Source organism: Cajanus cajan, chromosome 6, assembly GCF_000230855.2.
Source record: "Cajanus cajan strain Asha chromosome 6, NIPB_CcT2T_4, whole genome shotgun sequence".
Taxonomy (NCBI): domain Eukaryota; kingdom Viridiplantae; phylum Streptophyta; class Magnoliopsida; order Fabales; family Fabaceae; genus Cajanus; species Cajanus cajan.
Genome location: NC_138522.1, coordinates 60,691,385 through 60,704,524, shown reverse-complemented (window position 1 = coordinate 60,704,524; position 13,140 = coordinate 60,691,385). Strand labels below are relative to the sequence as shown.

Genomic DNA, 13,140 nt, shown 5'->3' with positions numbered 1-13,140 from the left:
TCGGAATGTCGTGTGAGGAAATTCAGTTACCTGCAACAGACAACACCAAGTCACCAACAAACAATAAACCAATCTTATCTGACGAGTTTGAACTATATATTGAACTCCGAAAAATAATCAGTCACACATTGATTGAACCATGATTTGTCATAATTTAGATCACCTACATTGTCTGTGTCATCCTTGAATAACATGCACATAATTACGCATACAACATAAGTTTTGTAAGTTACCCGTACAGCACCAAATGACCTATAAGTCTGTAACAATAGTTTTTGAGGAGCCATTGTATTTGGGAGCATGCAAGGAGACCAGAAACTCGATGAAAAGAAAGATCTGAGCGCTTAACTATAACTGGTATATCTAGTTATGCTTTTGGTGGAGTATCAGCAAACTTCCAAGAACATCTAACAAACGTATCAGTAGTCCAATCTCCAGCCACATCAGATATTGGTACAGCATCTGTAATCTCCCTTATGTCGTCTTTGCTAAGCTTCACTTCAAATGAACCGATATTACTATCGAGATTTTTTATCTTCGTTGTTCCTACAACACACACGAGAGGTTCCATAAATGTTAATTCCCAGGCAAAAATAATTCATACTTAAAAGGTGACAAGGTATATAGTATGAGCCCATGATCATACTATATAATTGATCTAACGCACTAGAAAGTCAAGAATTAATTTGAAGCTCGATAATTGTCAAAGTCAAGGATGAAATTGATGGGCTTTAACATTAAGGGGCTAAAAAATAATTTCATATAACATAATACTGGTCGTAACTCATATAACTCACCAGGGATGGGAGCCACATCGTCTCCTTGATGAAGAATCCATGCAAGAGCCAGTTGTGAAGATGTACATCCATACTTCTCTGCCAACTTTTCTATCTTAGAATATATGATTTTGTTCTTGTCAAAGTTCTCCCCTTGTAACCTTGGTTGAATTGCCTGGTGAAAAGAGATGTTGATGAACAACGATTCAATGAAAAGGCCAACAACTGTCATCAGAATTCAGAAATCAAGGATAATTAAGTCCATACCAGAAAACTATCTGCAGGTACACTTTCTGTGATAGCCTTGCCACCAAAAAATCCACGCCCCAGGGGACTGTATGGTACTAATCCAATTCCAAGTTCCCTGTAAATTAGAGTGTTGCCACCAAAGTCATTTAATGAAGATTCGTGAAGGACTTTACATAGCACTAAAATTAAACAGGTTCCGATTCAACCAAGTAAAACTATTTGATCAAAGGTGTATGTCTAGAAAATAAGAACACTAAAATACACTTTTGATTCATCATATTATTTTTTTTTTTTTTAGTTTCAGATCTGTCTCTGATAGACCAAGTTGGTTCTTTCGTTAGTTTTTTGTACTATTAATGTATTTCATTTGAATGACTTGACAAATATTTATATGTCATGTCTCGTAGTTTATCACATGTCACCAAATTTACATGTAGAGAGCTTTAAGCAATCTAAACATACAAACCCAATTAGGGAAAGAGGAAACAAATCAAAAATCTCCAAAGAAACAACGTTTAGCATTATCTTGGAGAAGTACCTGCAAAGTGGAACAATATCTTGTTCAATTTCACGAGTCCAAAGGGACCACTCCATTTGCAGAGCAGTAATGGGATGAACAGCATGTGCCCTCCTAATTGTGTCAGGGCTTGCTTCCGACAATCCTATGTACCTTATCTTTCCCTCTTGAACCAACTTCTTAAGCTCTTCCATCTAACATTCAAAGAAAACCAAACAACATATCAAAGACAGAGACAGAGCCACCAAAGAATGCTCTCATAAAGAAGAGAAGCAACAAAAAGTGTTAGTGGCAACTGGCAACACTGACAGTGTCCTCAATGGGTACAGTGGTGTCAACACGGTGCTGATAATACAGATCAATGTAGCTCACACCAAGACGCTGGAGGCTACCCTCGCAGCAGGATCGAACATACTCAGGGGAACCGTTCACTATCACATTACCAGATTCCATTTTGACAATCCCAAACTTTGTTGCAATCTGAATTTGATCTCGAGGCAGGTCCCTGAGCGCCTGAGTTAATTAAAATGTTGTGTTACATAACATCGTCGGTTTGTATTTGTTAGTAGTATTAAAGTGAAAGAGATGTGTTAAAGTGTTAAGGTTGTTATTAGTTAACCTTTCCGACCAAAACCTCGTTGGCATGTGATCCATACATATCCGCAGTATCAAAGAAGGTGATCCCTTTGGTGAAAGCGTATTTGATCAAAGAGATGCCAACCTCTTGAGGAACAGGATCGTTGTATACTCCAGTCAGGCCCATACAACCATATCCCAACTTGGAAACCTTGAAACCAAAAGTATCAATCAAAAATGATTCACACAAGACTAACATGCTACCAACTCAGAACCATGATTTGAACGAAAGATAATATTGAATCAATCCCACAAAATAAAAACTAACCTCCAGGCCTTGGCTTCCAAGCTTCACTCGAGGAATATTTGCCATTATTTTTTGTGTTCCTATGCAAATTCTTCTGCAAATTTTCTAGCTATCTCTTCTCTGTTCTTCAAACATGTATCAAGTGACTTGGTCCTATGTGGTTGGTGAATTTAACTTTTATTTTTTATTCCGATGATTATATATTTGACTTCTCAATCACGATAGTGAAGCAAACAAATACTTTTTACAAATATTATAGAAGAACTGCCAATTTTGTATGCTTATGAGGCTGCTACAGAATTAATAATGATATGTACTTGGTTCAATTTTTTTACAAGACTGTTTGCATAATTTATTAAAATAAAGCAAATTAATCATTTTAATTAATAATATTAAATTTGTCTTATATATATATATTATTTATCTAAAACTACTATTAATTTACTAACTATTTATTGAATTAAGATAAATCATTTTAATTAATAATATTAAATTTGTCTTATATATATTATTTATCTAAAACTACTATTAATTTACTAACTATTTATTGAATTAAGATAAATAATTTTAATTATATGTATTTTATATAAATAATAATAATAATAATTAATACAATATGACATTTTATTGGTGAGACTTTTACCCCTTTTTTTTACGAGATTGGGTTAGCTGTTTTATAATACGAAAAACCCAAACTCACTGTAAAAAGGATGAAATTACATATTTAGAGACATTCTTTGGCTCCTATAAGGATTAGAAGCAATAGAGGAGCATTTTGAGAATCAACCTTTATCGTTAAAAATCGATGAGGTGACAACAATTCTTGAAGATTATATATTGCTTTATCTTCATCTCTTGTATTTGTTTTCTTTTCCTTTTTGCTTTAGTTTTTAATTTTCTTTGTGTTAGGTTAATTAGGATGAACCTGGATCTCGCACTTTTGTTTGTGGTATACAATTAATAAATGATTCATTTGCCTTAAACAAATTGCAACAATTTTAATTACATGCCTAATAAAGTGGGTGAAAAAAAGAAGAATAAAGAAACCGTGATATTTGTTTATGTAATTAATAAGACTATATATATATATATTATTTTGAGAGAGTTGGTGATAAGAAATGAGAAAAGAATGAAAAGAATAATATAAAATGATAAAAGTTTATCTTAGAATAAGAAACATTCTTACTAATATAAGGAATTTACATAACCCAATTAAATCACACGTCAACAAAGTCAGACACTAATATATATTAATTAATTTATGGGATACGAAACTTACTCCTCTTAAAAGAAATTTTATGTTGGAATTTGGAACATTAATTACAATAAAATGATTTATACGTAAACCAAAATAATAAAAAAATATATACATAAAACGGCATGCACAAGCACATTAGAGTTTAAACAAGATATTAAAGAAAGAAATACTTGAGTGCACTTCCGCATACATAAAACATGTGAAGTTGTGAACTATGAAGCTAGTTAAGCCCTCACTTCTATATAACATTAATTATTAGTAATAGTCTTTGTTACAATTAAAAATTATTAGTAATAGTCTTTGTTACAATTAAAAACTTGTACCGCAGACAAGAAATTTTAACCAGCCAAATATCCATCAGGCAATGACAAATACCATCAACCAACTTGAGTTCAATTCACAAATTAGGGCATCGTCCAATAAAGGATTTCTATTGCTTTAAGTTGAGAGTCATGGATCTATTAGAGGTGTATTAGCAAAGTTCCAAGAAACTCGAGCTGCTCAATCAGTGTTGAGTAACTAGTATCTTAAATCTTAAATTTTGAGATATGTGCTGATTCAACTTTCTAATATTAATTATAAGTTACTCTTAACTTATATATATTAATATAATCTTATTTTTAGACAATATAAAATTTATAATACATTTTTATTATATTGTGAATTGAATATCTCAAACATAAAATTAGTAATATAAAATATTTGTAAGTAATATAATAATAACTCGATAATAGATAATTTAAATTTTTTATTGATAATCAATAATTAATAATTATTATGAATTTGATATTATTTTAAGAAAGTGAGTTAAGAGACGGATTTTACTTTAAAAAATTAATTTATAATATGAAAATTATTATATATATATATATATATATATATATAATCTTATTTTTAAACGATATGTGATATCCAACAAGTTATTCTATTGCTGCATCATCAATGGGAACTGCCTTGGAAATTTCGACTAAGCCACTTTCTTCAAATAGTTTTACTCCTTATAAAGCTGATTGAGGAATCAGATATATAATTAGCTAGCACAAACAAACCACACTTTGCTTCTCATAATCATATGGTTTTGGAATCAAAGAAATAAATTAATACAATAATACATAGACAAAATTCAAAACAGTTAAATTGTTCTTTGACGACAAAAAAAAGTTATATGTTTTATAGGAAATATAAGAATAAAACAAAAATAATATAATTATTTTTTCTTTCCTTTTTCTGTTATTTTTCTTCTTCAACGATGATTAATTTCTATCTTATCTTCCTGCAAATCCTCCAATTACAAGTTATAATAATCTCAATTTAATTTGATTTTAGAAAAAAAATTAGAATAAATTAAAATTAATTGGTATAATTTTATTTAGAATTATTTTTTAACAAATTCAAATCAAATCAACATGATAAAAAAAAAATGAATTAATTACTCATGAAATTACTCAACCTTTTAAAATATTAATTAAAAAATTATGAAAAATATTTTTATTAGTAATCGATTTAGTTTAATTTGAAATGTACTGAATTGTTTGAAATTAATTGATTTAGTTTAATTCAGTTTAGGTCATTAAATTTCTCGTGTTTATCTAATCCAATAAATACCTTAAGTTTGACTTTGGAATTACTATGTTGCATTTTCAATATTGATAACAACTTTTGTCATCTTTACGAGCAGGCATCACAGTAAATTAACTTGGGCTAAAGTCGTTGGGAGATTCTTTCCCCCAAATTTACAATGGTTCTCTTTATTTTCATTCACTACTCACATAATAACCACTAACTATAATTTTTTAATTTATTTTTATTGTTTAAAAAATTTAGAGGCCGTAATTTTTTTTTCCTCTGGTTATAAATAAAGACAATTTAATTAGTGTACGGATTTGACTTGACTCCAAAATATTCAAAACTAAAATATAATTTGAAGATATAAAAGGATTCATACGTAAAAAAGTGGTCATGCACATTACATTAGAGTTTAGACAACGTATATTAAGAAAAAGAAAGACTCGAGTGAACATTAGGAGCAAAGCCCTCACACTTATATAAAACATTATTCGCTGCTTTTTGTTACATCACAAACTTGTACTGCAAACTTCAAACTTGAACCAAACCAAATATCCATTGGCCAATCACCGAGAATTGACTTATGGGTTGTTATTAAACTTAATTTGCATATTCAAGTACTAATATCCATAAATTCTGCATATGACCACAAATGACAATTAACTTGCTCTCAGTTCACCAGTAACTGAGTAAGTGTGATATTCCATTATTGAAAGGATTTGGAGTGCTGCCTTCAAGTTTAGACATTGGGATTTTTTGGAGGTGTATTAGCAATGGTCCAAGAAAAAGTAGCCGATCCATAGTAGTGTCGAGTACCTGCTACGTCATCAATGGGAACTGCCTCAGAAATTTCTTTCAGCTCACTTTCTGCGAATTTCAATGATATTGCACCCACGTTTTGATCTAGGTTCTTAACCTTAGTAGTTCCTGTAACAGTCCAAATTAATTCAGACAAATAATTTATTAGTTATACAACTAATTGGAGTAGTCAGTATATATTAAGATAACAGGAAAATATATTTTTGTGACTGACCAGGAATAGGCACAACATCATTGCCTTGGTGGAGCACCCATCCCAATGCCAACTGGGAAGGAGTACACTGGTGTTTCGTAGCAAGGCTTTCTATTTTGTCATACAATTTTTTGTTCTTGTCCAGGTTCTCAGCTTGAAAGCGTGGATGCGTCATCTGATGAGTGAAATAAATATTTATCACACAACCAGATCGATTGATTAAAGTATTAGGCCATTCATTTTTTGTTAGCTAACAAAATAATATTATACCAGGGAGCTAACTGTTGACACAGTTTCCAGAACTCCTTTTCCACCAAAGAAACCTCGACCAAGAGGGCTATATGGTACGATTCCAATGCCAAGCTCCCTGTATCAATAAAATGTATGACAAAGTAAGTAATGTGCATTTTAATTTTATTTAATGTAGCTCATGATCAAATAGATTGTTAGGGAAGAACCATGTATTCCTATACCTGCAAAGAGGAACTATCTCCTCCTCAATGTCACGAGTCCAAAGAGACCATTCCATTTGCACAGCAGTGATGGGATGAACTGCATGTGCTCTCCTTATTGTGTCTGGACTAGCTTCAGATAACCCAATATACCTCACTTTGCCCTCTTCCACCAGTTTTTTAAGTTCACCCACCTATAATATAACAAACATTAATGATATGTATATCTACTAGTTAAACCAGATTGTTAGTTAAAAAATTGACAGGTGTATAATAATGTCTACTGTGATGAAAATCATGGATGGGTTTTCCTAGAGGAAGATATGCTTAACTGTTTCCTCTATAGGCACAGATAAGTCCACTCTATGCTGATAATAGAGATCAATGTATTCAACACCAAGACGTTTCAAGCTGGCTTCACAACATGAACGCACATAATCTGGTGTGCCCTTAACATTCATTCCAGAAGAATCAATCTTTGTAATGCCAAATTTGGTTGCTAGTTGGATCTTTTCTCTTGGTAGCTGCTTTAAAGCCTGGTCATTAAAATAAAAAAAATAACGCCATGAGTAAGGGATTCCACTAATCAAAAAAATTAACGTACATGTGTAAAGTTTAAGAGAATAAATTTCAAAGAAAATTGGAGTTTAAGGGTGAAAATGCAAAGAAATTGTTTGTATACCTTTCCGACCAAAAGTTCATTAGCATTGTCGACCCCATAAATATCAGAAGTGTCAAAAAATGTGATCCCCTTATTGAATGCATGCTTAATGATAGATATGCCTTCCTCTTCTGGAACAGGATTATTATAGGCTCCAGTGAGGCCCAGACAGCCGAATCCCAATTTTGAAACCTATAAAATAAGATGAGAACATAGAGAACAGAACATATATGTTTGTCAAAATAATAAACTGGAATCATATAAAGGAGAGAAATTAATTGGTGTGAGCGTAAGTCATTAGATAGGATATAGTGATCATATATACCTCAAAACCTTGAGTTCCGAGTTTGACACGAGGAATATGCACACTCTGCGCCATTTGATCAGTTCTTGGTTGCAAATTGCAATGCTCTAGTGCTGTTAATTAGCTTGATGAATTACTACATACTACGTTTGAAACTAAAGATATATATAGAAATAGAGAGAGCCAGTAAGTTTACTATTTGGAGGGGTTAGAATTATGTTTGAGTAAATTAAAGTCTACTTTTTTGTGGTCTTAGAATTATGTTACAGTAAATTCAAGTCTACTTAAATTAATTTCTTTTAGTTAAATATGAATTTATTTACTTTACTCTTGTTCATTTTAGAACAATAAGATTCCTCAAAGAGCATTCAAAATTTAAATGAAACTCATGTTTATAGTAAAATCTTAAAACCACACTCTCTTTTTCGGTAAAATAACAGGAACAGATCTGCGCGTATTATTCGTCACTGATTATGTCACCAATTAGAAGCAATAATTCGATTTTGCTTTTACCTTTTTTTTTCTTCTTTTCGTTCTCTAATTTCATCTGAACAACTCGATTATAATAGCATCTTTCATTGGTGTATTTCTCATTTTAGTACATTGTTTACTTCATTTATTTTAATTCTTATAATGTCACATCATGTTTAAGCGATCTATAAAAAAAATTATGTACATTTTATTTCAATGATACACCTTAATAAATAACTCACTTTCATATTTTTTTAATTTACAATTAAATGGATTCTCCAAAAGTTTATTTTTCTTCCATCTCTCCTTTCTTAATACTACGAAATTATTTTTTATTTATAAAATAAGAAACCATATTAAGCAAATACGACGACTCACAACACTTGTTGTGGCTTTCAAGTCATCATGTCATGTATATGAATTAAATTATTTAAATATAGTATGACAAGTATATGGAATTGTTACAAGTAATAAATAAAATAGAGTAGGCAGTTAAGAATATAAAGATGAGATGAGAAGTAAAGTAATAGATGTGGAATTTCATGGCCACTTGTTTGAAAAAGTGAAACATTCATGGAATTTACCCTATTGGAGTGATTTGATTTTGATATTGAAAACAGACAAGCGCATGAGCGTAGCAGCCATCAAAAAGTACTTTGCCTCTAAGCCCTCACCAGATTGTTGGACGACAAAATATATATTGGATCCGATTCTACACTCAAAGTTGGAGAAATCAGAACGCACAGGCCCAAGCCCAAGCCCAATATAAGCGTTGGATGCCGCTTTTCAAAACAATCTCCACAGCATCGAGTATCTGATTTCTAAATTTTACTAATATTTTAATATGTGTATAAATATTTATTATATATAATTATAATTTATAATAAATTATATATAAATAAATATTATATTTAAATATATTAATTATATTTAAAATTTGAATAAATAGATATTTATAAATATGTAAATTATATATTTTTAAGTAATATATAAATAATATTTTTATTTATGATAAAAATTTATATTGTAGTATAATATTATTTATTTATTGATAATTTATTTTAAAATATTAAATTTTAATTCATAATAATTATGATAATAAAAATATAATTACATAAGAAGTTAAGAAAATCTTAATAAAAAATCTTTTCATCCAAAAAAAACTTTAAAAATTCATGTTCAATATATAGAGATTGATTTACTAAAGTTTATATTCACACATTGATTTTTAATTTTATCAGATGTCTTTGAAAGGACTGTATTATATATTTTTAATTAAATTTATTTTAAATAATATATTTATTTTTCTTTAAAAATATATTAATATATACTAATTTATATCTTTTAAATTTTAGTTTATATACAAATATTAAATATTATTATTAACTTATCAATAATGATAATTTATATTTTATTTAATTATTAATATTAAATATATATTCTTTAGTAAAATATTAATAGTTATAACTTGCTATAATTTAAATTAATAGATGAATTGTAAATTTAGAAAGTAAAATTAAAGAAAAAACTGTTAAAAATCAATACGAATCTAACTTCTATCAAATAAATCATACATAATTAGAATATATAAAAAAATACAATATATTATTATAAATTAATATGTATATATATATATACAATATTCTTAATATTAACAATATTACAAATATATATATATATATATATATATATAATATTAGTAAATATATATTTAATATTCAATTTTATTTATTTAGTAATGATAATAATAAAATTAAAATTTTAAATTAAAAAAAAACTAAAATACATCAAGGTGTGTAGGCTTCTAAGTTACTCCTTCTAAAAATAAATGAGTGTAAGTTAGTAAGTTCCTATATATATTATGTATATTTGAAATATTTATATTCAAGATGTGAAAACGCGTTTGGTTAGTTGAAATGAGCTTATTTCTTGAATAAAAAGTTAAGGCATCGCGTTCTTACGAATGTGACACTTTTATATAGGTAGATTTTAGAGAGTTGTATATATATGTGAGTCAGAGATTTTCTTCTAGTCAATTCTATTTATTAATTAATTAATTAATTAATTTCACTAAAAACCTGTTGTGCTTTGATCACTCATTAGTCATTAGGTATGCAATAAGAAATGAAATATGAAATAGATATATAATTTTAGAATATTGTTGTAGTGGTAATCTATAGAGAATAATATATATATAATTAATAAGGAGGCATGGTTATTTGTTTCCGTCGTACATATATAGGTAGGTTGAGGAAATAGTAACGAAACAAAGACTAAAATTATTATGTAATTGTGTATATTTAATTAAACAGCCAACATCATCTTCACAAACTCTTGATAATCAACGAGACCGTCGCCATCTAAATCAGCCTCTTTCACCATCTGCTCCACTTCTTCCTCTGTTACCTTCTCTCCAATAGTTCTCATTACTGACCTCAACTGCACCCACATAAACATGCATGCATGCTTCAATATTACACAAATTTAATTATGATTCTCATCAGATCAATTAATTAACAAAATTCAACCTCGCTGGCCGATATGTAACCATCTTGATCTTTGTCAAACACCCTGAAAGCTTCCTTCAATTCCTCTTCTGCTTCACTTTCCTTTTCGCAACAAACACAAAAACAATATATAACTTCATCATAATTACATCAAATTAATTCTTCACACGTGCACCCATCCATTAATTTACATAGCTAAGCATCTTAATCACGCGCGGTCAACACTTGGATCAAAATGAATTAATTAATTGCATCATAAAATAATTGAGTTAATTTGTTTTGATGCACCTTCATTTTTGTGGCCATGAGATTCATGAATTCCCCGAATTCTATGGTTCCATTGCCGTCGGTATCCACTTGGTTCATCATGATTTGCAATTCTTCCAGCGTTGGATTTTCGTCTAGTGACCTGATTGCAGTGCCTAATTCTTCGATGGTTATGCAACCTTTTCTCCAATATCAAGAGACAAATTCAGCAAGCAGGCAATAGAGGTAACAGAAAGAGAAAAATAAAGGAAAAAATAATTTGAAATGTTATGGTTTTAATTACATACCATCTCCATCTTTGTCAAAAAGACAGAAGGCCTCCAAAAACTCACCAATTTGCTCTTCCCTCAAGGTCTCCTTCATGCTCCCTTTTTCTATAATAATAATAAAATAAAAAGATTTTAACTAAGTAACTTTCAGCTCATGGCACGCTACACAGAGACAGGAGGGGGAAAGAGGGAAGACAGCACTCATGTTATATATATTCACTCTTTCAATTATAACGTATTGCAAAATTATAAACCCTACAGTACGCTCTATTATTTGGATGTATAAAATAATATATATAGAAGAAAATGAACAATAATTAAATAATTATTAGTATAAAAAAATTTGAATGAAAACACAATGAAAGAAAAATTGATTATATAAATATAATAATTCAGTTATATATGTAATTGTGCACGTATGCTTAATTAAAATTTTTGGCAAACAAAAAAAATTTGTTTTTTTGTTTTAATTTTTTCAAACCCAAGTACACTCTCTTTCGTACAAACTAATTTGCCTAATTCGATAGTGAAGAAGTACAAATATGTGAACTCTATAGTTGGTCAAAGCGACCATTCTGCATATATGTACAATTGAGTTTGACAAATATATGTATATATTATCACTTTTCATTCAATTAAATAAGAAAAAAGTAACTTGTTTTTAAAACCAAATTAACCTATAAAATTATCTCAGTACTTTCAATTCATTTTTTTCTTCTCTATTTTTTTTTTAATTTTCTTTCTTTTCACTTTTTTTATATAAATAAACATATAAAACAAAAGATAATTTTATAGCGTAAAAAAAGGTATAATGAAAATGAAGTAGAAAAATCTGAGTTGTACCATTTGGAAACACCAGAACTGACAATGAAAGAGGAAAAAAGACCAGTAATTAAGCCCCACAAAAAATTAATCCCATATCCCACGACAAGAAAAGTAGCCACCAAAGAGTTATTTTATTATTATTTTTAATCAAGTTAATGATAGTAATGACTAATTAATTTTTTATGGAGAGTCTAAATACATATAAAGCAATTATTTCTTTTTAAAATATCATCTATTTCAGATTCAAATCCTAAATATTTTATATTTTATGACTCTTTTAATACCATCTTTGTGGAGATATTGTTTCTAGAACCTATGAACGGAAATATAAACATCTTTAATGTATATTACCTCCTCCGATCATAAATATAATATTAAAATATTTAATTTATTAAGATTAAAAAAGTAATTAATAATAATAAATTTATCATATTTTTATATTTTTTTTAAAATTACATTTTAAATACTATTTTTATTTTTTAATTAATTAGAGTTCATGTTTTATATTGCTTATCTTTCTTAATTAATATTTGTCTCTCTCCTTACTAATTAATTTAAAATATATATAATTAATACATAAAAATAATATAAAATAAATATTATAAAGAAATAAGTAAATATTTTAAATTAAACTTTATAAATAAGAACAAAGATAGTACTACTTGTTAAGAATAATATTAGTTACGCAAATTCTTTTAATAAAATTACTTAATTTATCTTTATCAAAAAGTTAAAATATAATTATAAATTCATATAATTACTTAAGTATGATAACAACAAATAAGGGTAGTATTAAAAAATTAATTTTTTAAAATTTATGAAGAAACAAATATTTTAAAAAATAACTAAAACATTTAATATATATATATATATTCTCAATCTACTTTTTCGTACATTCAAACATAGCTTAAACAAATTCGACATTTAACTATTACATGCATGGACTAATATGATGGAAAGTGATGGAGGTAATAACGGTCAAAATATACAATTTCCGAACAGCTTTAGGGTATATCATATATGATGAAATAACAGTGCCGGAAATAGAATGGAAGAAAAAAGGTTGTACGGTTTTTGGTGCGGAAATTTCCTGAAACAGTGGCGGGTTTGGTGGTTGGCACTT

At 28.6% G+C, this 13,140-nt stretch overlaps 3 protein-coding genes across 3 annotated transcripts; all 3 read right to left on the bottom strand.

Annotated features, from left to right (window-relative positions):
- Nucleotides 1-50: 50 nt before the first annotated feature.
- On the bottom strand, nt 51-2,618 carry LOC109797537 (putative aldo-keto reductase 1). Its single transcript, XM_020357598.3, has 7 exons — nt 2,447-2,618; nt 2,162-2,329; nt 1,852-2,055; nt 1,564-1,736; nt 1,044-1,140; nt 798-951; nt 51-546 (listed from the first exon to the last, which is right to left on the bottom strand). The coding sequence occupies exons 1-7, from the start codon at nt 2,489-2,491 to the stop codon at nt 368-370; spliced, it is 1,020 nt and encodes a 339-aa protein (XP_020213187.1). The 5' UTR covers nt 2,492-2,618; the 3' UTR covers nt 51-367.
- Nucleotides 2,619-5,853: 3,235 nt separating this feature from the next.
- LOC109797278 (putative aldo-keto reductase 1) lies at nt 5,854-7,825 on the bottom strand. Its single transcript, XM_020357262.3, has 7 exons — nt 7,700-7,825; nt 7,396-7,566; nt 7,046-7,249; nt 6,735-6,907; nt 6,532-6,628; nt 6,283-6,436; nt 5,854-6,176 (listed from the first exon to the last, which is right to left on the bottom strand). The coding sequence occupies exons 1-7, from the start codon at nt 7,751-7,753 to the stop codon at nt 5,989-5,991; spliced, it is 1,041 nt and encodes a 346-aa protein (XP_020212851.1). The 5' UTR covers nt 7,754-7,825; the 3' UTR covers nt 5,854-5,988.
- Nucleotides 7,826-10,324: 2,499 nt separating this feature from the next.
- On the bottom strand, nt 10,325-11,409 carry LOC109797652 (calmodulin). Its single transcript, XM_020357753.3, has 4 exons — nt 11,211-11,409; nt 10,945-11,102; nt 10,678-10,758; nt 10,325-10,588 (listed from the first exon to the last, which is right to left on the bottom strand). The coding sequence occupies exons 1-4, from the start codon at nt 11,284-11,286 to the stop codon at nt 10,454-10,456; spliced, it is 450 nt and encodes a 149-aa protein (XP_020213342.1). The 5' UTR covers nt 11,287-11,409; the 3' UTR covers nt 10,325-10,453.
- Between the last annotated feature and the right edge of the window lie 1,731 nt (nt 11,410-13,140).

Bases quoted from the DNA above. Each gene is read 5' to 3' on its own strand.
- LOC109797537 (XM_020357598.3), bottom strand. From the start codon at position 2,491: ATGGCAAATATTCCTCGAGTGAAGCTTGGAAGCCAAGGCCTGGAG. The intron at 2,056-2,161 runs GTTAACTAATAA...TAATTAACTCAG, and splicing joins ACGAGGTTTTGGTCGGAAAG to GCGCTCAGGGACCTGCCTCG. The intron at 547-797 runs GTGAGTTATATG...TGTGTGTTGTAG, and splicing joins CGATGTGGCTCCCATCCCTG to GAACAACGAAGATAAAAAAT.
- LOC109797278 (XM_020357262.3), bottom strand. From the start codon at position 7,753: ATGGCGCAGAGTGTGCATATTCCTCGTGTCAAACTCGGAACTCAAGGT. The intron at 7,250-7,395 runs GTATACAAACAA...TTTAATGACCAG, and splicing joins ATGAACTTTTGGTCGGAAAG to GCTTTAAAGCAGCTACCAAG. The intron at 6,177-6,282 runs GTCAGTCACAAA...GGACTGTTACAG, and splicing joins TGATGTTGTGCCTATTCCTG to GAACTACTAAGGTTAAGAAC.
- LOC109797652 (XM_020357753.3), bottom strand. From the start codon at position 11,286: ATGAAGGAGACCTTGAGGGAAGAGCAAATTGGTGAGTTTTTGGAGGCC. The intron at 11,103-11,210 runs GTATGTAATTAA...ATTGGAGAAAAG, and splicing joins TTTTGACAAAGATGGAGATG to GTTGCATAACCATCGAAGAA. The intron at 10,589-10,677 runs GTTGAATTTTGT...ATGTGGGTGCAG, and splicing joins GTTACATATCGGCCAGCGAG to TTGAGGTCAGTAATGAGAAC.